Genomic DNA, 27,975 nt, shown 5'->3' on the forward strand with positions numbered 1-27,975 from the left:
GACGAAGCGAGAGCTGCTGACCACTGCCTTCCTAACCAGGGCACAGATGCTAACTTAGTTCTTAGCCGTGGTAGGCTTCCGGCTGGCTACCTACTACAGAGACAACATTTAATTCTCTCAACCATCCTAAATAATATATACTATTAGGATCTGCGTCGTGCAGCGACAAAGCCGAGGTTCAGGGAACTTGGGCCATTTGTTTAACAGTCAGAAGGCCAGAAGGTGCAGCCAGGGATATAGAGGTCACTCCAGGGCCCGAAATCTTAAACTCTGCACGCACCTTCCTTATCCCGAGACGCTGAGACGATTCCTCGGGGTGGCTCGGGGCCCACGAGCCCGAGTTCATCGTTTCCCGTTTTAACGGCGACTATGGTAACGCTGTAACTGACGGCGCGGGAAGGTGGAGGCACCGTCCCCAGAACCATTTCCTGCTGGCAGTCCAGAAGGACCAGGAGGTAACTGCAAGCGGCCCGCGAGCAGCCCCCGGCCGGCCCAGCCCAGCACTAGGCCTCTCGGGTCCCGCCAGGGATGCCGGCCTCGGGGCAGGAGGCGGGGGCTCGCCGTCGCGCGCCGCCTTTCCTCGGAAGCCTCTGTCACCCCCGGGTACCTCGCGTCCCCACGAAAGCACCTCAGATCGCGGCCCCTCTGCCCACGGCGCTCCCCTCTGCTCTGCAGTCTCCCCAACCCCAGCCGCAGCTCTCCGCTTCCGCCTCGTGCCCGCCGGAAGTGACGAACCGGACGCGTCACTCTTCCCACAGTGGGGCGGGGAAAGAAGATGGCGGCGCCCAGCAGCCGGTGAGGAGAGAGGACACGGGGCTCCCAGGGGGCGGCTGGATTTTTGCGTGATGGCCGCATCCCCGCATACTCTCTCCTCACGCCTCCTGACAGGTACTGCACCCCACCTCGGGCACGGGTTTGGGGGAATTCTCTTCTCGTTGCCACGTGCTACACCGTGGTTCCGCCTGTCTGCAACCTTGGGAGCCCTTGGTGAGGTCGGCTGGGGCATCGGTGAGGGAAGTGACCTTCGGGGCGGCCTGAAGTGAAGGGGCCTCGGAGCTAGGGCCTAGTCTTGCATGGGGGTTCCGGTGGTCCGCACACCGCGTCCATCTCCTAGTCCCCGGAGGTGGGTAGGGGACGCGATGTCTGGTGCTTCTTTCAGTTTTCAGAGGCTGGAGGCTCAGGACAGAGGAACCTGGGGGCTCCCCGAGCCTCTCGGCTTCTCAAGGCCTTAGGTTCTAGCGATGTGTAAGTTACTCGTACGGTGCACTTGTGAGGACCTGGCAAGTGCTTTGCTTCCCCGCCCCCACTCCCCCCCCAACCCGGAAGCCTTGTTCCAATATAAAGGGTCATGATGACAATAATAAAAACGGCGATCACCTCGGACTGCGGGCCATAACCATCCCCCGCCCCCCAGGCTTTTGTCTTTCTACCATTAGCGTGGTCCCTGATATAATCCCACCAGGCCAAGGACCTGTCACAATTACATGTTTAATGTAGATGTGATTTCTTGCCTTTTGCCTGGGTCTCAGCTCAAATGTTTCCTGTTAAGAGAGAGTCCTGAACACACTATCTAGGTAGAACCCCGCCCCTCTCTTATCACATCACCCCGTTTCCTTCATCATGGTTAGAACAGCCTTTGATTGCTTACATATAACCGATTTACCATGTGTTTCTCCCAACTGCAAGATTGAATCTTGTAAAGGCTGGGACGGCTTCTCTCTGGTTCATCTCTGTGTCCCCAGTGCCTGAAACAATACCCTGTGTGCATTGTTGGTGCTGAGTAATTATTTATGAATGAATGAAATTTGTCCTGATGGAGACATTAAAGTGGAGGTTGGGCATTCTTTTGTCCCCAGTAGTTTAGGGTGATAACTGATGTGTGAGAAATGTGTCACTGGTTGTCCATATTCCAGATGGACTCCCTTTGGAAATCCCAGAAACTTTTTTTATTGGCTGAGCCACGGGACTTATGGGGTCTTAGTTGCCCAACCAGGGATCAAACTGAGGCCCATGGCAGTAAAAGAATGGAGTCCTAAACACTGGACCTTCAGGGATTCCCATCTGGCAATGTTGATCACAATTACTCTGAAATTCCTTTCTCTTCTTTTCTCCTAATATTGTTATTCTGTGTGTCTCTTTTGACTGTGTGATCTCAGGGTATAGCAACTGTATTATCTGGAATTGAGTTTACTCGTCTATAAACTGGGGCTGTTCAGCTAGATGCTCTCAAAGGTCTCTTCTGGTTCAAAGGTCGCGAGGAGGGTGAGAAGTGGGAGTGTGTATAGATGATGAAAACAAGATTGGCCAAGATTTGAGCATTGTTGAACCTGGGGGATCAGTAATGGGGGCTCATTGAATTCTTCTGCTGTTGCATATGATTGGAATTTTCTACAATGAAACATTTTATTTGAAAGGTCTGTGGTTCTTTTTGAATTTGTTACCTTCTCCCATCCCTCACTGTGAATGTACTATTCTGACCCTAGACGTCAGTCTCAGACCTTCTCCCATCCCTGACTGTGAGTGTTCGATACTGACCTTAGATAGTCATTCTCAGAGAGCTCATCCATTCTTAGTGCTGGAATTATCTCCTCTGTAGGGAGGTTTTTTCCCAGCATGCATTGCTCAAGCTGGGTGCTTTTCTGCTTTCATTTCTGTATTTTCAGCTTCCTATAGGATAGATCTACCTCACTACTCAGAATTCCCCAGTTCAGGAAGTGGGCTGCTTATGGTTCAAATGGCTTGTTGCTCGATCTGTCTTTTTGATGCTGGTGTGGGAGGAATTAATAGACAGCTTGGCTTCCTTGAAGCTATGAACCAAAAGATCACCAAAAGATCTGCTATTAAGTGGTCTGTGCAGCCTGCTATGATACACTTGGAAGATTACTCTAAGCGCTTGGTATGGAAGCTGCACGGTGGGAAGCGGGCAGAAAGGTACACTGGGACTGTATCAGGTGTCTACATGCCCTCCTGGGTTTGGTCATGCCCGACTGTTCTTCCAAAGCTTAGCAGTGTTTTATAGCCATTGAAAACTTTCAGAACCTTTCTGTCTCATATCCGCGCACTTCATTTTTAAAGCCCTACAATCTTGGCTCAGTGTTGATGGTGGATAGTGGATGTGATCGTTTGTGTCCAGATTTTTAATGCATTTGTTATAAGCCATGTATCTTCAAACCTATATTTCTTGACACGTGGCCAAAATGTCTTTAAATTTCTGGACACTGATTGTTTTGACTAAATGAAGTGTTTTCATCATATAAAAATGCTGTTTCCAAGCTGGTTTTGTTTCCATAAAGTCTAATTTTTAATCCACACAATCTCTAGAGAGATTTTCCAAGATGGTTCTTTTCCTCCCAGGAGCATACATTTCTCATTGGACCAGTGGAATTCACAACTGGTTTTGAAATTAAGGCATAGAATGATAAAACTTGGTGTATTCTTGTCATAATCTTTTAATATTGAAATCCTTTTATCCCAAAGAACAATGTCAAGGCAAGAAAGGAAAAATATATACCATCAAAAAAAAGATAGACTATCAGAGGACTAAATTCAAAGGAAATTTCAATCAGTGGACTGATTTCAACACTACTGTTCTTTCTTATACATGTATACAGACACCACGTATTCACGGATGTGGAAAATAAGCATGTCGTATTTACCTGAGTGCTGAGGATATGATTTCAGTGAAGAGGGGACTTATCTCCAGTCTAAGATAATTGCCATGGTTACCATAGGGTGGTGATAGCTCTCCTAACCCCCTGTCCAGGTGAGCGATGTGGGCGACCCAGTCATCAGCCCTCATCTCATTCTTATATGGAAGACAGTCTGCTTGCTGTTGTAGCAGAGGTCAGGACAGAGTCCCCGCTTTCAATGAACTAAAAAAAAAAAAAAAAAATGATGTAGAAACAGTCTGCATTAAGAAGTGCTACAAAAAAAGAGTATAAAATGATAGAGTGCTTGAAAGAAACTTTGACATTTGACAGGCAGAGTGGAAATAGGACGGTGCAAGCAAGGAGATGCATAGACAAAGATGAACAAACTGAAATCGTGGGGGCGGGGCAGTGAGTCACATGTACGTGTTTGGGCAAATGATGTGTATTCTGGGCTTCAGAAAGAAACCCTCTGGTTCTGTGGGACTGGGATTGGAGAGGAAAGAAGTTAACCAAAGTCAGGACGAGTGGTTTGTATCCCAGAACTCTACAGTATCCAAGTGTGAGATGATAAGGGTCTGTATCTCTCAGCGGCAGGGAAAGAAGTGGACAGATTTGACCAGTGTTTCCGAGTTGACTGGAGCTGATGGTTATTAGATGATGAAGGAAGAGTTCAAGGTGGTCTTGGAATCTCAAGTAGGCGATGGTTTTATCTGCAGTAGAGGACAGAGTAGAGATAAGGGTGGGACTAAAGTGTTCTGAGAGACATATTACAAGCCATCCACGTGGAGATCCTCAGCAGATGGAAACAGGCATAGCAACTCTAGAAATGGCTTGAAGATTAAAAATTACCCTAGGGTTTCAGGACTGGAGAAGTGATGGGTGGCTGAGAACCAGGACTCCTTAGGGTCACGGAAGTCACAGGAGAAAAGACTTAAAAGAAGGGATGATGGGGGGGGTGGCTGTCTGTGCTGTGTTCCTGTTGGAGGCTTTCCCAGGATGGGGCTTTACACAGAAGCATTGGGTTTGTTGATATTTGAGAGAAGGTTTAGAGATGAAGGACTAAAAGCCACGTTTGGATACACTGAAAATAGCTTCTTCCTAACCAGCTTTGATAGAGTCATACTTTAGTGAGAGCAGTTTCCTCTGTCTTTTAGTTGACTTACCCAATATGGCCAAAATATTAATCTGAAATTTATCTTCCAGTTTACTCTTATTACCTGGAGGAGGAAATGGCAACCCACTCCAGTATTCTTGCCTGGAGAATCCCATGGACGGAGAAGCCTGGTGGGTTACAGTCCATGGGGTCGCAAAGAGTCGGACATGGCTGAGCGACACTTCACTCAGTTTACTCACTCACTTTACTTATTGAGAAAAATTGGGCTTCTCATTTTATCCTCTTTAGAAAGTGACCAAGCTGATTGTTTTACATTTTATTCTCTAAGAGATTGATGGTTTGGTCATTTCAACGTTTGATGTAATAAAAGCATAATTATCCTGAGGGCTTCCCTGCTGGCTCAGACAGTGAAGAATCTGCCTGCAATGCAGGAGAGCTAGGTTTAATCCCTGGGTCAGAAAGATTCCCTAGAGGAGAGAATGGCTACCCACTCCAGTATTCTTGCCTGGAGAATCCCTTGGACAGAGGAGCTTGGCAAGCTACAGTTCATGGTGTCGCAAAGAGTTGGACATGACTGAGTGACTAACAGTGAAAGCACTTTTAATGATCCTGAGATGAACAAGTTCCCTAACTCTGCTGGAGAATTATACTCGGACAGTGAGCAGGGCCAATTGATAACCGTTCATTCATGAGTCTGGATCAGATCATTTCCGAGTTCTGACCCATCGCACATGCACTGCCCACCATGTTGCTGGCTCTGCTTCTGGGTAGGTCCACACATCGCTTGGTGAGACGTAATGGCTGTTTTAATTTTTTTCTTCTTTCTTTGATAGGCTGGGGAGGAGGATGCATCTGGTATCTAGAAAGAAGAGCCGCGCGGGAGTCCCCTCGGAGGTTCCTGCATCTTCTCAGGAACGTCAATCAGCAGTGGGTCACATTTCAACACTTTAACTTCCTCCGGCGCATGGTAGGTTCGGAAGACCATGCTCACTGGGCTCTCTGCCTTCACTTTCCCTGTACGAGGGGATTTCAGAAATTCCTGTTGTCAGAAGAGCTACAACAAGTACTCTATGAAAAAGACTTTTATTTCCTGCCCTCTTAAGTTTTTCCACAACGTTAATCCCTTGTTTTGATTATGCTTAACTGAAACCAGAATAACTGGTGTCTTGAGTTTTAAAGTATGATCTCGACCTTATTGATTAAGTCTGGAGAAAGATGGAAAGCTGCCGGCATGTTTTGAGTAGGCCACAGTTAGGAAAAGCTGAACTGTTATAATTCATCTTTTTATATTCTTTAAAGTTCTGTGAATACATCAGTAATACAGAAATAATTGCTTCAAGAGTAGGACCTCCCTGTTATCTTACATCAGCAGTGAGAGTCAAACATGCACTTCTGAACAAATTCAAACAAATTGAGTCCTTGTGATTTTCTGGGCATTTTACAGTGGGCATTCATAATATAGCTCAATCTGTTTGTAGACCTTGGACCAGGTTGACTCCATGTTGTCATCAGCATGGTAACTTACATTTGCCGCTTTCTCAGATCATAAAGTATTGTAAAATGAAGAAACCACAGCTAAAAACTCATAATTTCAGTGCATGAAAGAATAGCAAATTCATAATCTGAAGCCCTATTTGACATTTCTTTTATCTTTTTTTTTTTAACCTTACAATGTCCATTTTAGCTTTTAAAATCTTTTAACTTAATAAAACTCATTTTGATGAGAGATTTTAGTTTCCAATAATAATCAGACTTGTAAAGTTGGGGCTGGAGGATAATGGATATTTAGAAGACAAACTCAAATACATAGGATGCTTTTTTTTTTTTTATGTAAACAGAACTCTGAATTCATTCCTGAGTTTGTAACTCCTTCCTCAGACAAGTGTATGTAATTTCAAGCCTTCGCAATGTAATTGGAAAAAGTCACTTAGCTAGTTATCAGGAAAGGACTTTAGTCCTAGGAGCATCTGTAACTAACTAGTTTTCTATTCTTGGCTCTGTCAGATTGTTTCCAAGCCTTGGTTTCCTCATTTGAAAATTAAAGCACAAGATACTAGTAACGATCTGTCTTCTTTCACAGTTTTTGAGAGGGCTGAATGAGATGTGTCTCCTATAAACTCTAACAGTATATATTGTTTAAAACTGTAAAGTGCCTCATGGATGTTAGCCACAGTTACTCCTTTTTGCTAGTAAATAACAGAGGTTTTCTGAGTCTTCAGCCCAATTCTGTCCACACACCCACTGCCCTGATGGTCCTGAGCCCTGAGTTGTGGCCCCCTTGGAGCCTCTCTCTGCACTGCTCGCTGGGCAACAAGGAAAGTCAGCAGGTTGACTTGGGCTTTTGAGTCTAGAAAATGTTTGCACTGTATTTGGAATTTTAAACCTGCAACTTCTGAGTCTATGTTGGGGCAAACCCTGGGGGAGATGAATAAGAAATCAATTTATCTTTCTTTCAGGGAACTTAAACCCCTAGGAAGTTTTCTAAGTCATGGAATCTGAAAACCAGTTAATTGTCCTCTCCATATCTTAGTAGAGTGACCCCCACGTAACATACTCTAGTACGAGTTATTTCAGCAAGTATTTATAAAGGTGTAGGAAAATCTTTCTAAGTACTGTAGAAGTCGGACTGATGTAAAGTGTTACTGAACAACCACTTAAGAGCATTTTGGGTCGCAGTTTCATAAGTTATGTGTACTTTTTTTTTTTTTAATTCAGTATGTCACACAACTAAACAGAAGCCTCAAGCAGCAAATAAAACCGAAGCCAGAACCAGCAGAATCTCCTTTCCTTGAAAAAACTTCCTTGGATGAGGCCAAAGCCGAAATATGCGAGATGAGACCTCTTGTACCCCCCAGCCTGCCTCTATCCAGAAAGCCAAGTGAAAAAGCGTTGATAGGACTAGAACCCGCCTCAGTAACTGAGGGCTCTGTAGCTCTGGGGAGAGAGACGAAAGAGGAGAAGCAGTGGAAAGAGATGAAACTGCATGCGGATGATCTGCCAGGAATCCTGGCCCGGCTGTCCAAAATCAAACTCACAGGTACTTGGGGATTTCTTTTGGTCTCGTCAGTCTTACTTGAAATTCTTCTTTTAGTTAAACAAACTACTAATTTTATTACTGCCCCCAAAGGAATATTTTAAACTGTGGGTCCTCTTTTAGTATTTTTTCCTCTCTTCAACTTAATTGGGATTTGAAATCAAATTTTTGGAATTTTGTTTATGCAGAATTGTAAATAGTATTACCCTGAATATATTGTGGGCTTCCTTGGTGGCTCAGTGGTAGAGAATATGCCTGCCAGTGCAGGAAACCTGGGTTCGATCCCTGGATGCAGTGGATCCCCTGGAGAAGGGAATGGCAACCCGCTCCCAGCATTCTTGCCTGGAGAATTCCTGCGGACAGAGGAGCCTGATGAGCTACAGTTCATGGGGTCGCAAAAAAGTCAGACACAACTGGGAGACTAAACAACAACAAAACATTGTCCTAAAAAGAGTCTCTCTTTTACTTGCAGTTAAACGGAATGTCTGTCCTGTTTGTTTCCTTGTGTTTTGTGTGTTTACACCTGCTGTCCTGTAAAGACACAGTAAGAGAATGCATCCCGATTCAGTTCTGAAACCAAGAAGGGCCGCATTGCTGGGCTTGATGGGCTGTGAACCCTCAGGCACTGGGACCCCCAGCTCACTGCTGTGGTTGCTTTTCATAGGGCCTCTGGGATTGTCCCACATACCCAGGGATGTAGATTGCTTCTCTGCAAAGAGGTTTGGTACCGAATGTTTTTGCCGAAGCCTAGCAGACTGCACCAAATTTTATTGTATCTGCTTGGGTATTAACCCATGAGTCACATCGTTTGGTTGTTACAGCCACCCTGGGAGTCTGGCCGAGCTTTATTGTCACCTCATCTCATAGCTCAGCCTCAAAATGGCTTATTCTGTGCTAATCCTGTTAGAAGGCATGTTCTGGCCCACCCTGCAGACTGAACGCCTGGTCTCTCCTTTCCTTCTTGGGTAAGAATGGTGGTGGTTCAATCGCTCAGTCGTCTCTGACTCTGCGACCCCATGGACTACAGCCCACCAGGCTCCTCTGTCCATGGGAGTTCCCAGGCAGGAATACTGGAGTGGGTTGCCATTTCCCTTCTCCAGGGGCTCTTCCTGATCCAGGGATCAAACCTGCGTCTCCTGCATTACAGGTGATTCTTTATCGCCAGAGCCACCAGAGAAGCCCTTGGATGAGAATAAGGTGGAGAATACAGGTGGGGAATGGGTGCCTAATATAGTAAAACTACGTTATTCTTCGAGGACAGAAAGTGGTCAGTAATGTTACTCAGGCAGAATTGGGAAAGGAACAGATGAGACAGAACATTTCCGGAGTAGAGAAAATCAGGGAGAAAGTAGTGCTTGTTTGTTTTTCAAGAGAGTTGAGCCTGAAATTCAGGGTAGAAGGAGGTAAAGAGATGACTTCTTTCCTCAGCCACCAAGCTCACTTTAAGTCTTTTTAGGGGGATGACAAATAGACACAGGAATTTGACAAAGTTGCTGAGGAATCACAGTAAGACTTGCACAGTGTAACTAACAGTGAGCCTTATCGCAGGTGCTGTCTCTGTCTCACGATGGCTGAGCAGTCATCACATTCCTGCAGAAGTTATCTTGTGTCACTTACACAAGCAGTGTGCAAACCATGTGTTGACATGTTAAGAATGACCCCAGATAGGATCGTAAGGATGTCACCCCCAAGATGAGACTGCTCTGTCTGCAGGTGTTGGAAGCGAGTTCCCCCAGCAGCAGGACCATCTTTCTCTGTGTGCACTGTAGTATCTCCCTCCCGCCCAGCACATTACTTCTCTTATCACCCCACTTTTGTCAGTAATACCAGCATTCTTCACTTCCCACAGACAGGAAACCCTGGAGTCAGGCTTAATTCTTTGCTCTCCATTGAGAGCATCATCTCCAGTCTCACCTCCTCTGTTAGCCCTGCGAGGTTCCGCACCCCCTCTCCGCAGGCTGAGGTCCAGAACCCCTGAGGCATTTGGTCCTAACTACCCTCTCTGTCCCATCTTCCTGCTGTACTGACTTTTCTCATCTACTCATAACCCACTCAAGAGTACCTTCCCTTCACGGTGCCTCCTGCCTGGACTCTGTGCGAGTTTAAGGGAACGTGGTAACCTGGAATGATTAAGCTCCTCCCCAGAAAAAGGCTTTTTCCCTTTCCCCTGTCTCCCATTCCCACCCCTGTCCTAGCAGCTGGGCAGGCCCCTCCTCCCCACTGTGCTCTGTCCTCGTGCCTCCTTGGGGACCAGTCTGCCCCATATCCAGTCAGGTCCTTTCAAGGGTTTTCCTTAGTCCTGCCCTGGCCTGCTCTTGGCAGTCAATAAAGAACATCAGCATTTCATCCATCATATGCATGAAAATATTTCTGTCACATTTTGCTTTTCCTGTTTATGATGTTTGCTTGGTGATGCTTTGTTCTGTTTTATTTTGCCCCATTGGAATTTTTAACTTTCATGTATTAAGCCTCACTAGTTTTTTTAATGCTTAGAAATATTTTCACCACCCTGAGGTTATAGAAGCCTTCACTTGTGTTTTTTTCAGGCACTTCTGCATTTTTACTATATTCTTTTAAGATTTGGGGACCATGTCAAAGGTATTTCACTCTAAGGTGTAGGGGTGATTGAGAAAACTGGTGATAGCACTGTTGATTGAGGCTTGCCTCTTTTTGTAAAAAAAGTTTTATTGGAACATAGCCACAGCTGTTGGCTCTGTGCTTGTGGCACACTACCTCGGCAGACTTGAGTCATTGCCTCAGAAAAGTCATGGCCTGGAAAGTGAGTGTAGTGACCTCTGGGCCAGAGTCCCTGCTCTCAAGTCATTGCTCTTATTAGTTCAGTGACCTTGAGCAAGTTCCATACATCTGTGCCTTAGTTTACCCATCTGTAAAGTGGGATTAGTAATGATAACTTACTTCCTAGGGCTGTACTGAGTGTTAAATGGAATGACATCTGGAAACTGCATAGAATCGACCATTTTAAAACCTATACACGCATTTCTTAAATAAAAAATAAATTCATCACCCGGGTGATGTAACTTGCAGGCCCTTGAGTTTGCTGCTCTGCCCTTGGAGAACTTCCAGCCCTCTGCTTGGAAGACTGGATGGATGGTTGTGTTGAGACTTAAGAATGTCAATACTGAAGGGAGAAGAACCAGGTGTGAGGGGAGCGCAGCACTGGACACACGGAATTGGAGTTGCCCAGGGAGCGCTAGCTGTGAAGGATGGGACCCCCAGGCGGGAAGAGCCTGGGGTCTTCAGCACAGGGTTGACCTGAAGCCATGGCGGTGGGCAGGTCAGGTGTGAAGTGGCCAGAGCAGAAAGCCAAGGACAAGACTTTGGGGCCAGTCTGCTTTTAAGGACTGGGCAGAGTGTGTAATGGGGCCTGCAAGGGAATATGTGGTCAGAGGAAGGGAAACAGGAGAGGGCTTCATCATGGAAAGGGCCCATAAAGGAAGTGATCAACACTTAGATGCTAGAGGTCTCCTAAGAAGCCTGGCCATGGAGTTGTTTTATCTGGCAGTTAGGAAGTCAGCATTGACAGGCTGCTAAATCAGGAACTAATTATCTGTGTTTCTTCTTCTTAGAGTTTCAAATGAGGTACTTTTAAATATTTAATTTAAAATGACGTCTTAAAGTTTGTTTTCATAATGCTTAGTTCTTTAAGGGTGTACGGGAAAGGGTGCCAGTTGGTTTAGGATCAATTTGGGGGGCTAGCGGGGGAGCATCTTCCTTCCTTTCGTGTCAGCTGTTATATTGCTTTTTCTGTTCTGTACCTTTAGAGTGTTGTGAATCCAAGCAGGGCTTCATCCTTAGAACATGGTCTGAAATCTCCAGCCATGACTCAATTGCTCTTTTAGCGGCGGTTGTGCTGCATGTAGGGTGTGTGTTGACTCATCAGTCTGCTGAGAAGCACGCATGGCATCTCATGTGTGTGTTCCCATGGTGCTTCCTGGACACCATCCCCAGGGGTCAGATCCCGGAGCCCAGGGACGGGACCCAGAGCTCTGCACCTTGGCACAGGTGCAGATGATCGCATGCAGGTGGTCCTGGGCCACCCTTCGGGAAAGTGAGGGAGGCGCCACGCTGGCAGAGGGCCGGCCCAGACCCCTGTGGTCTGGCGGGAGTGGGGGGCTCGCCGCCTCCTTCCCGTGAGAGCCTGAGCAACCCTGGCCGGGATTGGCATGGGGCAGCTGCGGGGGGTGGGGGGGTGAGCGGGGGTGGGGTCTGGACCACACAGGAGAGGTGTGCAGGGGTGAGATGCACACGTGGGTCGGGGAGCAGCCTCCCCTGCAGCCACAGATGGAAAAGTCCCGGCAGTAAACGTCTCTCGTATCATTTTATATATTCCCTGCCCCCGGTTTCTTGGATGAGCTAATTGAATTCAAGTCATTTCCTTCTGCTTATTCCATTTAAAGAGGCAACACCCTTCGAGTGACCCCAACTCTCTTATTTGACCTCTTACTGCCCTGTTTATTTTATGACTTGAATTCATACATGTCTTGGAGTCAGCAGGATTTTTTTTTTTTTTTTTTTTAAAGAAAATCCCTGATGTTTATCAATTGGTTTCTTTTGGACTCTTTACATCTTGGGCAATTCATTTATAGCTCTTGATAGCCAAGGCAGACATACCTGGGAGGCAGCGATCACTTTGCTAGAACCTGTCTTTCTTCCTTTGCCTCGCTGTAACACACCGAGGATAATAAGCTGTAGACTAAGGAAGAGCCACGTGGTGACCGTGTGTCCTGTTCATTTGTAGGACAGCAGAGTAGCAGCAGGATGGGGCTTTTGCGTTTATACCAGGATCTGGGCCAAAGTCTGCAGGAGCTAATGCCGTTTAAAGATTTGTTTTTTTCCTATGAAAGGAAGTAAGACTGAGTTTATAAAGAAGTTATAGTGTGTCTCCCTTGAGTTTCTCTTGCCAGCTGAGCTATTTACAATATGTTTTTGGAGTTTGTTGCAAGGACCACACTGGGGTGAAGAAATTTTATTTGGATTAGGATCATAAGACACTTTGGTGACTCAACCAAGTTAACACTTAATATGGGTCAATAAAAAGCAGAAATTTTTTCCTGAATAATGTCTGTGCTGAAAAGCTGCAGCACGTTTTTTTCTGAAACCAGAACATTAAAATAGTTTGTTTATTGAAGCCAATAGATTAGGCTGTTGACAGAACTGATGTGAACTGTAGCCTGCCAGTTTTTGGACTTCTTTCTCCAGAACCTAGAATGCTGCTTTTTATTAAAAGGAAAAAAAATAAAAACCCCAAGAATAAAGGATGCAGTTTTATTTTAGGTTGCTTATAGTTTTTAAAGGTCAATGTACTGTAATTATCAGCTCTCAGATACCGCATAAAGGATTTTTCGTATTTTCCTAAAATTATTGTATTATAGTTTCTTAAATTTTAATACATATTTTTAAATAATTACCTTAATATTTGTATGCTTGATAAATGTTAAGGCAGCATTTTCATTACCGAGCTTTACTTTTAGAACAAATAGAAAATACAGAGAAGCCAAAATGGGAAGGATGGGACTCTCCTTATAATTCTAAATATAATCATCCAAGTGATACCTGTTTTGATGATTTTGGTGTATTCTAAAATGTTTTTCTGGGGCTTCCCTGGTGGCTCAGGAGACCTGGGTTCGACCCCTGGGTTGGAAAGGTCTCCTGGAGAAGGGAATGGCTACCCACTCCAGTATTCTTGCATGGAGAATCAATCCCATGGACAGAGGAACCTGGCGGGCTACAGTCCATGGGTTTCGCAGAGTCGGATACAACTGAACGACTAACACGCACACACAGAATGTTTTTCTATACATGCCATTCAAATACTTTTGCTTTTTAAACGAAAATAAGATCATAATGTAAATGTTTTCTACAGTTAAAAAAAAAATCCTAATTCTGTGAATATCTTTTTGTGCCACTGTTTTTGGTGGCCTTTCCTTTTAATCAGTGGTGTTTTGTGAAAATACAAAAGCGCATGGTAACACCCCTCCCTGTGTGACGTGGCATCCCCGGGTGCCTCTTTTGTGTTTTCAGCTCGAGGACGGAGACTGTCAGTCTGTTACTGGTAAAACATTCCTGTGGCCTGAAGGAGATGCAGGGGGAGCTACCAGCAAGGGAACTGCTGCTCTAAAGCGGTTTTTCCAGTGTGGTTTTGAAACCACCGTGCCAGCGCCCTGCTTCCCAAGTCTGGTTTCTCTCATGGCCTGCCTCCACTCTCAGCACACAGGGTGTCTGCGCTCAGTGTTTTCTCCAGCGCCCCTGCCAGGCGTACCCGCTGTGGGGGGCCGTGTGGGTGGGGGCCTGCCCGTCGGGTTGAGGTCCTCCGGGTCATCTCCGCCTCGTCTCGGTGAGAACGACATCAAGGAAGGCTCTGCATCCTCTCTGTTCTGGCCCCAGCACAGTCCTGCTGTTGGATAAAGTGGGTCCCGGTCACCACGGTTCATCCTGGCCTCTGCTCCTCACTCCTCACCGTCCACAGCAGCCAGAAAGACAGCGTCCCCTCAGATAGCCTTTATTCCCCTCCCAGGCAGCGTTAGTGGTAAAGGACCCACCTATCAATGCAAGAGGCATAAGAGACTCAGGTTCAATCCCTGGGTCGGGAAGATCCCCTGGCAAAGGGCACGGCAACCCACTCCAGTGTCCTTGCCTGGAGAATCCCATGCACAGAGGAGCCCGCTGGCCTACAGCCCATAGGGTCACAAAGAGTCGGACACAGCTGAAGCAACTCAGCACGCACACACATCCATTTTCTCACCACTTGGTCATTTTCTGCTATTCAAATAGTGAAAGGCACAAGTCATCCCTCAGCATCTGTCTTCAGTTTCATCTCATCTGCACTGTATTTAACAAACATTTCTTGAGGGTTTTAGTATCCACTCTTTACCTAATTTATTGCTGATGTAGGGTTTTTCTCTTAATTTTCATTTTTATTCCATCATTTCAGTTGGTTTCTGGTGGGAGTGGGCCATGTAGATGCTTCAGCCAGTGTTCCAAGTTAGATGAAAACTATTTTTATCTGGGCTATTCTGTTTTCTGATGATGTCATTGCTTTAAATGCAGTTTGAGATTGATTCTTTCCCAGCTGAGCTACCAGAGAAAGAGCCCAAGATTAATTGGATTGATTTTAAGTATAGGATGGGTGGTAGATGCTAGAGGAATGTAGAGCTAAATTTCATGAGGATGATAATCATTCTCAAAAATGCATTGACAACTTTTATGAAGAGAAGGAGAAAAAGCTATGAGTTGAGAATGGGCTCAGCTGCATGTAATTGAAAACTTGAAGAACAGTGACTTAAGCCGATGAAGGGTTTATATACTCTCTTGTATCAAGGAGTCTGAGATTAGGAGTTGAGAGCTAGTGCTTAGGGATTTTGTTAACATGGTTGGCCCCTGCTCTTTGCTCTGTTATTAGCTTTTGTCCTCAGGACCACAAGGTGGCTGCCACTCCCCCGTAATCATGTATTCCAGGCAGAAAGAATGAAGAAAGGGGATGATGTGGAAAGGCAGAAACCTCCTTAACAAGACTTGGCCTTTTTAGGGAATTCGCTGGTGGTCCAGTGGCTAGGATTCTGTGCTTTCACTGCCAAGGGTGCGGGTTCAATCCCTGTTCCAGGAATTAAGATCGAGCAAGCCAGGGCAGGCTTTTCACTTGAGAGGGGAAGGTTCTGATAGGAGTATCTCTTTACATTTCACTGCCCAGGGCTGTACAGCAAGCATGGTTTCTCCAGCTAAAAGGGATGGGGTAAAAAATACCTCTGTCATTTATAAAAAACCAGAGCATCTAAGTTCAGCCTGGTCAAAGCTGCCTGTAGCCAGCTTCCCTATGTCCTCACAGCGCCCACCAGGCCGTCTTTTTATGCAGCACATCCCCTCCCAGGAAGAGGATGTGGGCTGCCCGGCTTTCCACCCCCAGTTTTCCAAAGACAGTAGAACCGCACCTCTAGATCTGCTGTGGGACCACACCACACACGCGCTTCCCGTGCCGCTTGTTTAAATAAAGCTGCTTTGCTGCCTCGACATATACTTTCCCAGGGGTGGTTGTGGGTGTGGGCCTGTCTGTCGGCAGTCTTCCCCTGCCGTCTTGATCATCAGGTACATGTTTGAGACTCCTCCTGTGTGCTGGGGAATTGTCTGCCCTGGACTGTGCCATGGAGGAAGACCAGCTGGCCCAAGACTGCACTGAGGAGTTCAGGTTGATGGCGAAACTTCACCAGAGCAAAGAAGCGAGCCAGGCGGCCCCTCTCTCCCTCCTTTGTTACACTTAGAAGTCACTGAGGACCTGGCATCCTGTTAAGGCATCTTCTTTGCCCCAGATTCCATTATCAGCCTGGAGAACTCCACTCCTTTTAGTGGTTCTGAATCGCCACGTGTGGTCCGAGCTTCTTGGAGTGCTTGTTAAAATGCAGATTCCTGTGCCTCGTCTCCATAAACTCTCTCACACTAGGTCTGCGGGGGCCTAGGAATCTGTATTTTAGCGAAGGGCCCTGGTTGGCATGGTCCCCAGAACCTACTCTGAGAAACTGTTATCCAGAGAACTCACTCAACACCCTCTCCACCACCTCGGCTTCATTTTCGGCAAACCACCTTGCTCCCCATTTCAAACAAAAATAGAGATTTGGTTTTTATCAAGTGGGAACTCTTGGTTTATCTGGATTCTCACAGGTCATTGCCTTTTCTCGTCTCTGCCTGTCTCTTCTCCCTGCCCCAGCTCCTGTCAGCGGCCAGCCGCATCTCTGTGGACCCGGGGAGTTCTCTTAGGTTCTGCACGCATGCAGGCCTCCCCTCTCCCTGGCGGCTGTGTTAGCTGCATCTCTGGAGGGGACCGGACGATGGCTCCCCAGCCCTGCAGGTGCCTGATTATCATTCTGGGGTGTCCTCTAGGGCTTAGTTTCTAGTTCAAAGTGAAATATGGTAGCATATTCTCACTTATTAAGGTTAAGGAATAAGAAACTCACAGAAGTGAATTTAAAGAATGCTGCCAGGTTATCTCTTTAAGTGCTAAAAAGTTTTCGCATAGTAGCATTATTTTTTTTTATATCTTAAGCAGGGGATGGTAAATTTGGAAGTTAAGAATGAAAAGAGGAGTGCTAACATAGCAGTGTTTTGTTAAAACACAAGGCATGTTTTTTTATCTGTATTCACATGGGTGGTGCTCTCTTCAGAGGAGGTGGGCAGGCCATCTGGTGCTCCCTCACCCCGTGGCCCTGTGTCACTGTTTCTTCTGCCTCTAGCACTCACACCTAACCCTCCTCCCCATTCCCAGGCCAGCTCCTCCTCATCCTTCATCTTCACCTTTGACCTCAGTTTGAGCAGGTGTCTAGGTCGGGAGCCTTATCTGTCACAGCGTCCAAAAGTTCACCCTCTGACATGTTTTTGCACTGTGTTGTTGTGCCTGTTGGCTTGTCTGAATCTCCACCAGCCTGTGGGCACCACGAGGCAGGGACCACATCCATCTCCTTGGCTTGTTTCTTTCCCAGGGCCTCACTCCTGCCATGCACATAATAGATGCTCAAAAAATAGAAGCTTATGGGGGAAAAAAGCTGTAATGAACTCTCTTGCGAAAATTTGTAGAATTTAAAACAGCTTAGCTTTTTAAGTACATATAATCATTTTCCTGTGATGTAATAATTGAATACTTTGTTGTTCAGTCGCTAAGTTGTATCCAACTCTCTGCAACCCCATGAACCATGGCATGCCAGGGTCCTCTGTCCTCCACCATCTCCCAGAGTTAGCTCAAATTCATGTCCACTGAGTTGGTGATGCCATCCAACCATCTCATCCTCTCGTCTCCCCCTTCCCCTCCTGCCCTCAATCTTTCCCAGCATCAGGGTCTTTTCCAATGAGTCGGCTCTTCCCTTCAGGTGGCCAACGTATTGGAGCTTCGGCTTCAGCATCAGTCCTTCCAATGAATATTTAGTGGCAGCTGTAAAGTATTGTACCTGCAACAGGTGACCTTGGGCCACTGTGTTTCATATTTCTGTCTGCTTTTCACGTCACCTTCACCTGTTGTCATTGATATGAAACTGAGAAAAATCTTCATTATTTTAGTAAAAACTGCTCCACTAACTCTTTCTTCTTGCCAAACTGATTTTTCAAAAGGACTGTTTTTACTTTTTAAAAGTTTAATAAGCATCAGTTTTATGGAAACTTTTTTTAGTTAATTGCAAAGATCATGAAGTGTTGGTTATTGAATATACTGAGAAGAAATGTTTTTTTGTTGAAAAGGAAAACTAAAAATAGGATGACAAAGTAGAAAAGCTTCGATGGTTCAAGGAAAAACTGTGATTGAAAGAACAATCTTAGGTTCTCACTCAGTGTTGCCTAATTAACTTGGATGCAAACAGCTTTTCTGGATGTGTTTTTTTATATAGACCCGATAGCTATTTCATTTCCTTCTTCTGAATGCCGTGGATGCAAACCAAGTGCTCCCTGGCAAATTTCCTGGGGACTGAACTTAGTGCTTCATTTTGCTAATAGTGATGCTCAGTAAATTTGAAGTTAGGAGTTTCAGTGTGGTTCTGGATTTTTAAGACCACCTCTGGTCACTGAGTATGAAAAAAATAAAGAGGAAAACTGGAAGGCCCTGCAAGTTCCTAGTTTTGCAGCTGTGTTATTAAAATCTCCATTAGAAGTCTTTATCTTTTAACCCGACGTGGTCACAGTTTGTAGTCAGTTACTCTCTGATTGATTGTGTTTAATGTAGCTGAGGAAGAAAGTACCCTGTCTCTCATCAGTTGACTTTTCATCTGAACGGAACAATAAGCATAAGAATTACCACCTTCCTCCATACGTCTGTGGGTAACAGAATTGTCAGAAGGTTCACGGAACGCAGCCAAGCCGTGAAGCCTACGAGACTCACTTAAATTAGAAATTGAGTCATTTGAAGCTTATGGTGTTAACAGAAATGAAAAGAGAGGAAGAAGTCATAAGTACAGCTATCAAGTAAAAAATACATGTTCGTTTGAAAATCAGAAAAGACCTAACTCCCGCCTTTTAATTAAGTTGTATAGTTTTGAACTTTGAGATCCGTTAACGAAAACATTCCATTGCTTGGAGCCACCGGTGAACAAAGCCACACACAAATTCATTAACTGTCTGTTCTCTGGCTGCTTTGTACATAAAAGAGATTTGAAGAGAATACACCTCAGGTCTGTAGGATTTGGGTTATAATATTGCATAGTCCCTGCTCTCAAGGATAATGAGATATAATAGATCACAAGGATAATTTGAAATCTATAGAGAATCTCAAGCTCTCATTTAGTCAGCGGTTTCCATCTTTCAAGCAGATCTTTTATCAGAGTTGATAATTATCTGAATTGATTTATTGGAGTTTTGTTTTTCACTCTAATTCTTTTTGGGGCCAGAGCTGAAAAATAGCGAGGCAGTGAAAGAGAGACATGAAGCAGAATGTAGATGACCAGTTTTTTAAGATCATCTTTATAGTTATTTTTAATAGATGATATCAGAAAAGAGATAAAGTTCTTTTTAATGGATGATCTCAGAAGGTGCATGAGCACCTTCATTATGCTTGTGCTCAGAGACCAGCAGTTGTCAAAGTATTGAGCCTTTATCAAAAAAAAAAAAAAGAAAAATCATTCTTGATTAAGCCACTGCTTCAAGAAACCCTCTTGTGTACTGGAAAAGGGAAAACCTTTCAGCGGTTGCTTGCTGCTCTGGAAGCAGACCGTGAGCTAGAGCTGGGGCACCAGGACCCACAGAGCCGCCGTCTGCAGGGACAGAGCCCCCTAGGTGCAGAAGCAGGGGCATGTGCCCAGTGGGTGGGGCGAGGGGAACTTCTCCCCTCAGTGTGGGCTCCCTGCTCGGGGACTTGTGGCCATTCCCCTTAGGATCTCTGCTGTAGGAGCATCATGGCTCATGTGCAAGGATGTCCTGAAAGCACAGCTGGCCTGCTGGTGGTGATGTGATCAGCTGGGTGGTGTGTATGTGTGTTTGCTCAGGTGGCTCAGTGGTAAAGAACCCGCCTGCCAGTGCAGGAGAAGCAGGTTCGATCCCTGGCTCGGGAAGATCTCCTGGAGAAGAGAATAGCAACCCACTCCAGTATTGCCTGGAGAATGCCATGGACAGAGGAGCCTGGCAGGCTACAGTCCATAGGGTCACAAAGTGTTGGACACGACTGACCGGCTGAGCACAGCTGGTCTTCACTTCCTTCAGTGGAATTTTATTCTGAACATGTCTTTCTTTGCAGGACTTGTTACAGTATAACCCATATAGCAGAGAGCCATATATCATGTGTAACTCACATAATCCTTGGTCAAGCCGAGGGTTGAGTTCACCGCCCTTGGCTGGCTCTCCTGGATCTCCACATATAAAATCGGACATGCTACCCACCAGTGCTTGCCTTGCTGCTTATTTTAGAGCAGGCCTCTCCAAAGTTTGTTAGTCCTGTATTTTATAAGTAAAAAAATTTTAAGTGCATGTGCATATATTTATAAAGTATTTATGCTATTGTATATAAATGCCATATGTAACAAAAATGTATAGTTACTTGTAAATAAAATTCATGTGCTCTCACCCCAATGTATTGTATTCATTTTATGATGTGCAAAATATGTGTTTTTGAAGAAAGAGTTAAAAAGTGAACTATAAATGAAAGTTCTCATGTTTTCTTCCCATAACCCTGAAGTATCCACACCCTGCTTTGAAGTGCAGTGTTTCTGGAGTTTAAATAAATGTAAAAGCACTTTGGCATTGCAGAGTGCTTCCCAAATGTATGTTTTGTTTTTGTCATCATCATAGTTAGTCCACAGTTATTAAGGACTGAGCTGTGGTCCCTCCCCTGGATGTTGTAAAACTGGGGCACGTGGAGCTTGTGTGAAGTGTTTTGTTGCTTGTCGAAGTTCCTTAAGGCACTGCTTTGAAACACTAAGTCTAAGCATGGTGGCTGGAAAAATAGATCATCTCGAACCACATTTTACCAGTTACCAAGAGCACCACTTTTTAGGCCCCGAGGATTTGCCAGGCACTGGCCTGAGTGCTCTTGTTGTGGTAGAAACTAGTGCGTCTCTGAAAGGTGTCACTCGGTGTGGACAGGAGCGTGGAGGTCCCATGCGGCTGGTCCCTGTGGATGCTGTGCCTGGAGAGACAGGGGCTGGGGGTGGTGGCCTTTGCATGCCTGAAGGTTGTGCAGTGTTGCTCCAGAGATAGGAGTTACACCCAGAGCTGGGTGTGTCTTGACTTGGTCTGGAACAGAGGGACAGAGAGACTTGAGACCCGTCCCACAGGAGGCTTCCCCTGGTGAAGCGTCCATCCCTCCATCAGGACAGAGATTAGGCTAGCTGACCCCAAGTTCCCTTTGACCTTTTGCGGTCCTTTTGTTCTCTGAGTTCCTGAATTGTTTGGCTCCTTTTGTTTAGCTGTGATCACTTAGGTTTATTCCCTGTTGAAGGCCTGTGCCTCCAGCTGATTTGCTCTACCTCCATCTGCACCGTTAGGCCCTTGTCCCTTCCCTGGGGCCCTGCAGGCCTCTCCCTGGTCCCTGAGTGATCTTCCCTCCACTCCAACCCGTCCTCTGTGTCCTCAAGTCTCGTCTTCCTCAAATGCCACCCTCCTTACAGTATTATTAGTTTTCTCTTACTGCAGAACAGGTGAGCCCAAGCTTTGCAGGTTAATACAGCGCAAAGCTATTATTTCATAGTTTCTGAAGGTCAGAAGTCCAGGCACGACCTGGCAGGTTCCTGCTTAGGGCGCCTCCAGGCTGAAGTCACTGTGTGGGTCGGGGCCTTGCTTGTCATGTGGGGCGCAGGGCCACTTCTGGGCCCACGGTTGTTGGCAGAGTCCATCTCTGTGCGTCTCTGGGACTGAGGTCCCTGGACTGCTCTGCTCCTGGGGGCCGCCTGGGCTTCTCTACCACATGGCCCCCAGGCTGCCCACTTCAAGAAGGTTTGCTTTCTTCTGGGCCAGCCAGGGCGTGCCTGCTTGTGACTGTGTGAAATTTAAAAAAAATTTTTTTTAATTATAGAGAACATAAGAGCTTCTCCCAGAGAAGGCAGGCAGAACAGAGACCATATCTGGAGGCTCCTCGTCAGTGATGCTGGCCAGTGGGAGGAGGCGGTGCGGCCAGTCTTAATGTCGGAGCCGGTGTCGGTTCCGAGCAGAGTAGAGGGCAGGGCTGCCCTGTGCTGGGCGTCCGGGCTGCCTTCTCACCCCGCATCTCCCCAGGTGCCTGCGGGGTCTGTGTGGGGTAGACACCCACCCACGAGCAGGGTTGCTGTGGGGGAGTTCATCGGAGTAGGGGTATCCATCTTCCTTGGGTCTCCGGAGTGCCCCCTTGGGACTACAGGACAGCACTCCTGGGCCTCTACTGGATGGGTCAAGCTTCATCGGCCACATTGATTTTCTGTTTATTTGTGAAGGGACAGAATACAAGATTACCAAATAAAATATAATTTCCAGTGTTATTAATGAAAGACTATATTACATTCACTTTTAATGAGATCCTGGTGTTGCAAAATGATTCCATATAATGAATCCCCCGGAAATCAATGAAAAGTTTAATTACTGTCATGGCAGTGCTGTGCGAGAATATTGCTTCGGTCAATTTTACAATTTATCAATTTTCTTTCCCTTTTTCTTTCTTTAATTGCTTTGATGAAGTGAAAATACATTCTTTGTTAGCTTTTGATCTTTTTTGGAAATGTGTTACAAAATTCAGATTTCTTCCTCTCTAGTAATAATGGCCCCTATCATTTTTTAATCTATGTTGCTATTTACAATTTGTATATTTTTAAATGAAGCAGTATTTCCATTTTGTAGATTTAATCATTGTTAAGTCTTACTAAAGCATTGTCCTTTTCTCTCTGTCACTTTTTTTGCAAACTACTTACTATCTCTTCTCAGCTCAAGAGTTGACCCATTAGTCAAGAATTCAATGTTCTGTGTTTATTGCTCATCACCCAGTCAAGCTCTGGGGGCAAATAAAAAGAAAAACCATTGGTTTTGTGCAACTACATACCCTTTTTGATTTCAAAAAAAGTGAATTTTCTTCTTAAAGTATTTTTGGTTTGACATTTCACTGATTATAGTACTGTCTTTTCCACCATGATGGTAATTGATTTTTTAAACCTATTTACAAAGCAGAATGCAGAATGTCAACCTGGAGTTTTGGAAAGATCTAAGGTTATTTTTTATATTGGTAACTCTAGATTTTGCTGACGGTATACTGAGAAAGTCATCCCTTCTGTGTGTCTGGTTCCCCATGGCGCTGCCCTCGTTCCCCGTGGATTGATATTTGAGCCTCTCAGATGGTCCCTCTGTGTATTGTAAGTCAGGGTGCCCACTGCTACCCGTTAAACAGCCAGTGATAGATGGCTTCTCGACCAGATGAGTGCAGACTCCTCAACTTGCCATTCTGCAGTCTGACAGCCACCACCCTGCCTCCTCGGCCCCCAGTGGTGCAGTGGGATCCCCAAAAGAGGCAGCAAGCTAGACAGTCAGGGCGCCTGCCTCCATGGAGCTTATATTCCAGGTGGAAGCCAGAGAGTGACAAGCGCAAGAAAGGAAGCGCAAGGGCACTGTCAGCCTAGAGGGCTTCCTGCTCATGAGATGATGGGGCAGTTCTCCCTAAGACATGATCTCTAAGACAGGACCTGGAAGATGAGGAGGATCCAGCCATGGGAAGAGGCAGAGGGAATAAAAAGTACAAGGATCTCGAGGCAGAATAGAGCCTAACCTGCTCAGCATGAGGCCTCACGTCCAGCACGGTACTGATTGTGGACTAGGTTCTCGGTGAGTGAGTGTTGAATGAATAAGTGACTGACTGGATCTGAAACACCCGTCTTAGTTTTTACTCTTGAGTGTAATGGCATTTTTCTGTAATAGAGTTTTTATCATCGGAGTGGTGTTCTGTAAAGCTTAATTTTCCAATGAAAGGTCGGCCTGCAGGCTGCGCTGTTGCCGTGGGGATTGGTCGGCCTGGAGGCGGGCCTGCGAGGCCGGGACCCCCGCCCTGCCTGGTGACAACCCCTCCTCTGTTTCTGTCTTGCAGCCCTGGTCGTCAGCACCACCTCGGCCGGCTTCGCCCTGGCTCCAGCGCCTTTCGACTGGTCCTGCTTCCTGCTTACGTTTGTTGGAACAGGCCTGGCTTCCTGCGCTGCCAACTCCATCAATCAGGTCAGTGTAGCACCTTTCAGCCGGCTCAGGCTATTGTCTCTTCTCCTGAGATTGTCATATTGTGGCATTTAAAAAGAAAAAGAACCCTCCCAAATCACACCCATAGCTGGGAAGGTCCTGTGAGCCTGGAACACTGTGTATCCTGCAAGGTCTGGCCCAGAACCAGTCTGTCTTTTCCTTTTCGGGTGAAAGGTTTTCAGGTATATTCAGAAGCGAGAGCAATAGAGTATCTTTCTCAAGTGACCAGGGTTTGGGGTTGGAACGTGTTTTAGAGGGACTTCCCTGACAGTCCAGGGGTTAGGACTCTGTGCTCCCAGTTCACAGGGTGCAGGTTCGATCCCTGATTGGGGAACTAAGATCCCGCTTGCCACATGGCACAGCTGAAAGAATAAACTAATTAATTCAATTCAATTAAAATACTTTATTTTTTAAAAAGCGCTTCAGAGCTGTCAGACTCTCCTCTTTCCCACTTCAGGCACATTCCCCCAAGCTTACATTATGATGTGTTGTTCTTCCTTTGGTCTGACTCGTTTGCATTTTAAAACCTCCGCTATGCAAAAGAGTGTATTTTAAACAAGCCACATCCACCTTTAAAAAAAAATTCTTTAATTCAGTCCTCCGTAAACTTGGCCTGTGGAATCAGAATATAATATATCAAAAAATTAATTAGCACATTATTTTTAATGCTTCTTCCCCTCCCTATTGTTTTAAATGTCAAAATAATTCTCTAAAATGCCTCCCCTCCCCTGCCCCGCCCCCTCCCCAGCCTGGTCACTGCAGTGTGTGCCCCAGCCTTGTGGCTTTCTCATAAGATATTGTGGTGGAAAAGTCTTGGCTAAAATGTAAAGAAAGTCATTCTCCTCACCAGAACACCCAAGAGGAATTGGCACGGTTTTAAAACAGGAATTGAAGTTACCAGCAGGAAAACAGCTTGGCCAAGTGGATGCATGGGCTGGTAGTCTGCAGAGCAGGAGCCTTTTCATTCGGGAATACCTAGAATCAGTGTGCTTTTATCATGTGTTATCAGCTGCTTGGAGAGGGGTCAATCCATTTCAAATAAACTTAATTTTCTGTTCCGATTTTACGTCAAAACAGCGCTACAGGAGGTTCAAGCAACCCTACCCCCTCCCCCGCCCCGCCCCTCCTGTAAACCACAAGCCTTCTCTTCCTGTTGCACCCTCCCATGTTCCCCAGCCAAGAGATTGATGATGGTTTCACAATGAACACGTTTTTAATGACGATTTGAATAAAAAGCAGTATGAGCAAATTGGGTTTATGTGACTATTTGTGGGTCTATTTTTCAAAATATTTTTTAAATTATCACTTGTATGTATGCAGTAGTTATAAATCCGGGTCATAAGATTAAGCCAGGGAAGCATTCTGGTTTTCAGGCTCGTTTTGAAAAATTGAAGAGCTGTGTTTATCCTTGATAATATCAATTGCTATCTCCTGTTCCACTTACATAGATTTTAAATAGAGGCTTCGAACAAAAGTGTGGAGACTCAGAAAATAGCCACACAAGCTCATAAACATCAGCTGGTTCCTAGATATTATAAAAGATGACGCAGTGGGGGACTTCCCTGGCAGTCCAGTGGTTAGGACTTTGCCTTCCAAGACGGGGGTACGAGTTCGATCCCTAGTCAGGGAGCTAACATCCCACATGCCTTGGGGCCCAAAAACCAAAACATAAAACAGATGTAATAGAGTCAATAAACACTTTAAAAATGATCTACATCATCCAAAAAAAAAAAAAAAAGATCTACATCAAAAAGTCTTTTAAAAAAAATACAGACTGGCCTTGAGTTGGAGCTGCCTGTCCCCCCTACCCCCCCCACCACAAAAAGGAATAAAAAGGTAGTCAAAGATTCATGATGGAGTAAAACCATTCAGTTGTAGCAAAGAAATATCTGGAGGAAATAAAGTAGAATGATTTACGTTAGGCAGAAGTTTATTATGGAAGCTGAACATAAACCAGGGTTTTAGAAATGTTTTAAGTTAAAATGCATTTAGATGGCCATGTTATTTCACAGTTGGTAGGAAGTGTGTTTTCTCCAGGGGCTGAGTTGGGTTCTGTAGGTTTTAAACTGCTGGGGAAGCCACAGCCTCCATGGGGGGATTCTTTCTGTGATGACAAATGCCAAGAGCCTTGTCCTGCCTCCTCCTCAGGCTAGTGTCCTAGCCCAGCCTGCCTCTCACACATACAACTGTCCTGCTCTTCTTCTAGAACTTTCTCATACCCCCCACAGGCCTCAGCAGTGTTGAGCATGGCATCCACCCTCAGTCAGGGCTGTTGGGCCCACAAATACTTTCCTCATCCTCTCGTGTTGATACATATTGCTTCTCTCCACTTGTCTTGGGCTCTGATTTCATTCAGAAGCCTTGTAATACTTAAAAAAATCACACTGATTTCCATCGTCAGATTTCATCCTTATTACAGTGTCAGTTAGCTTCTCGGATGATGGTATTTTCTAGATAACGTTGGGAATATTTTAATTCTAGTGTTGTTAAGCAGTCTTATAAAATTAAAATAAAAGAATGCGAAGACATTTTCATCAATGCTTTTCTTTAGCATCAAAAGCATAATGCCACAGGATTTGCATGAGCTTTTGAAAGCAGGCAGAGAAAGAAACAGTTGAAAAGGAAGAACTTCCTGCTTTTTTAAAGGAGCTGGCATCCCACTAAAAAAATGCAGAAGTGTGGTTGGTGTGCAGGACCAGTCTCCAGCTTCTGATAGAGTTCTGTGGGGAGAAAATGTCCCCTGTCACATTTATAGAGGGATTCAAGTAACATTTCATGTTTCTTTAAATACTTCTCATTGCTGTTATTCATTTAGTTCTGAGTGTTTCTTCTTTATACCCTACTTCTGTGATCTCTCTGTGTAAAAGTAGGAAGCATAAAGCTTTGGAAAGCAGTTCTTAACCTTTCTTTTAAGGAGGGAAATTGAGATTTAGCTTCTGATTTATGAAGTCCTGACTAATGCATAAAGAGATACATGTATATGTAAGAAACCACTAACATGAAAATGTAAAAAGCAATTACACCCATGTTTTGTAAACCATACACATGCTTCATTTAAAGCCATAGGGCAGCTTGAGAGTGGGAGTGCCTTCCAGGGATGAAAACAATCCATAAAATTCAGCGACTGGAAAATAAAATGTTATAGATGGCCTTGACTGATCTAATCTTGAAAAAACAGAGGCCAAAAGGAAAAAACTGAGTGAGCTCAAGTAGAATGGATTAACAAATTGAAAGATAAAAATTATCAAGAAAATTATCATCACAACCATTTTGATTGCTTGACATGACAGATACTGTTTTAATAAGCTGTCAGTGGGATCATAATTGCACTCACACGCTAGTAAAGTAATGCTCAAAATTCTCCAAGCCAGGCTTCAGCAATACGTGAACCGTGAACTTCCAGATGTTCAAGCTGGTTTTAGAAAAGGCAGAGGAACCAGAGATCAAATTGCCAACATCTGCTAGATCATCGAAAAAGCAAGAGAGTTTCAGAAAAACACCTATTTCTGCTTTATGGACTATGCCAAAGCCTTTGACTGTGTGGATCACAATAAACTGTGGAAAATTCTTAAAGAGGTGGGAATACCAGACCACCTGACCTGCTTCTTGAGAAATCTGTATGCAGGTCAGGAAGCAACAGTTACAGCTGGACATGGAACAACAGACTGGTTCCAAATAGGGAAAGGAGTACATCAAGGCTGTATATTGTCACCCAGCTTATTTAACTTATATGCAGAGTACATCATGAGAAACACTGGGCTGGAGGAAGCACAAGCTGGAATCAAGATTGCCCGGAGAAATATCAATAACCTCAGATATGCAGGTGACACCACCCTTATGGCAGAAAGTGAAGAAGAACTAAAGATCCTCTTGATGAAAGTGAAAGAGGAGAGTGAAAAAGTTGGCTTAAAGCTCAACATTCAGAACACTAAGATCATGGCATCTGCTCCCACCACTTCATGGCAAATAGACGGGGAAACAGTGGCTGACTTTATTTTTCTGGGCTCCAAAATCATTGCAGA

General features: G+C 45.2%; 1 protein-coding gene across 2 annotated transcripts in view; it reads left to right on the top strand.

Moving 5' to 3' along the window:
• The first annotated feature begins 762 nt into the window (after positions 1 to 762).
• LOC133057242 (protoheme IX farnesyltransferase, mitochondrial) overlaps positions 763 to 27,975 on the top strand; it is a 108,193-nt gene continuing 80,980 nt past the window's right edge. Inside the window, exons 1-4 of one of the 2 annotated variants that reach the window (XM_061143519.1) lie at positions 763 to 888; positions 5,598 to 5,731; positions 7,480 to 7,801; positions 23,811 to 23,935. In XM_061143519.1, the coding sequence (XP_060999502.1) occupies positions 846 to 888; positions 5,598 to 5,731; positions 7,480 to 7,801; positions 23,811 to 23,935 (624 nt within the window). In that variant the 5' untranslated portion in view covers positions 763 to 845. The remainder of the gene's footprint in view (positions 889 to 5,597; positions 5,732 to 7,479; positions 7,802 to 23,810; positions 23,936 to 27,975) is intronic. The other variant, XM_061143520.1, reaches the window with a different exon arrangement.

Source organism: Dama dama, chromosome 5 (assembly GCF_033118175.1).
Source record: "Dama dama isolate Ldn47 chromosome 5, ASM3311817v1, whole genome shotgun sequence".
Lineage (NCBI taxonomy): Eukaryota > Metazoa > Chordata > Mammalia > Artiodactyla > Cervidae > Dama > Dama dama.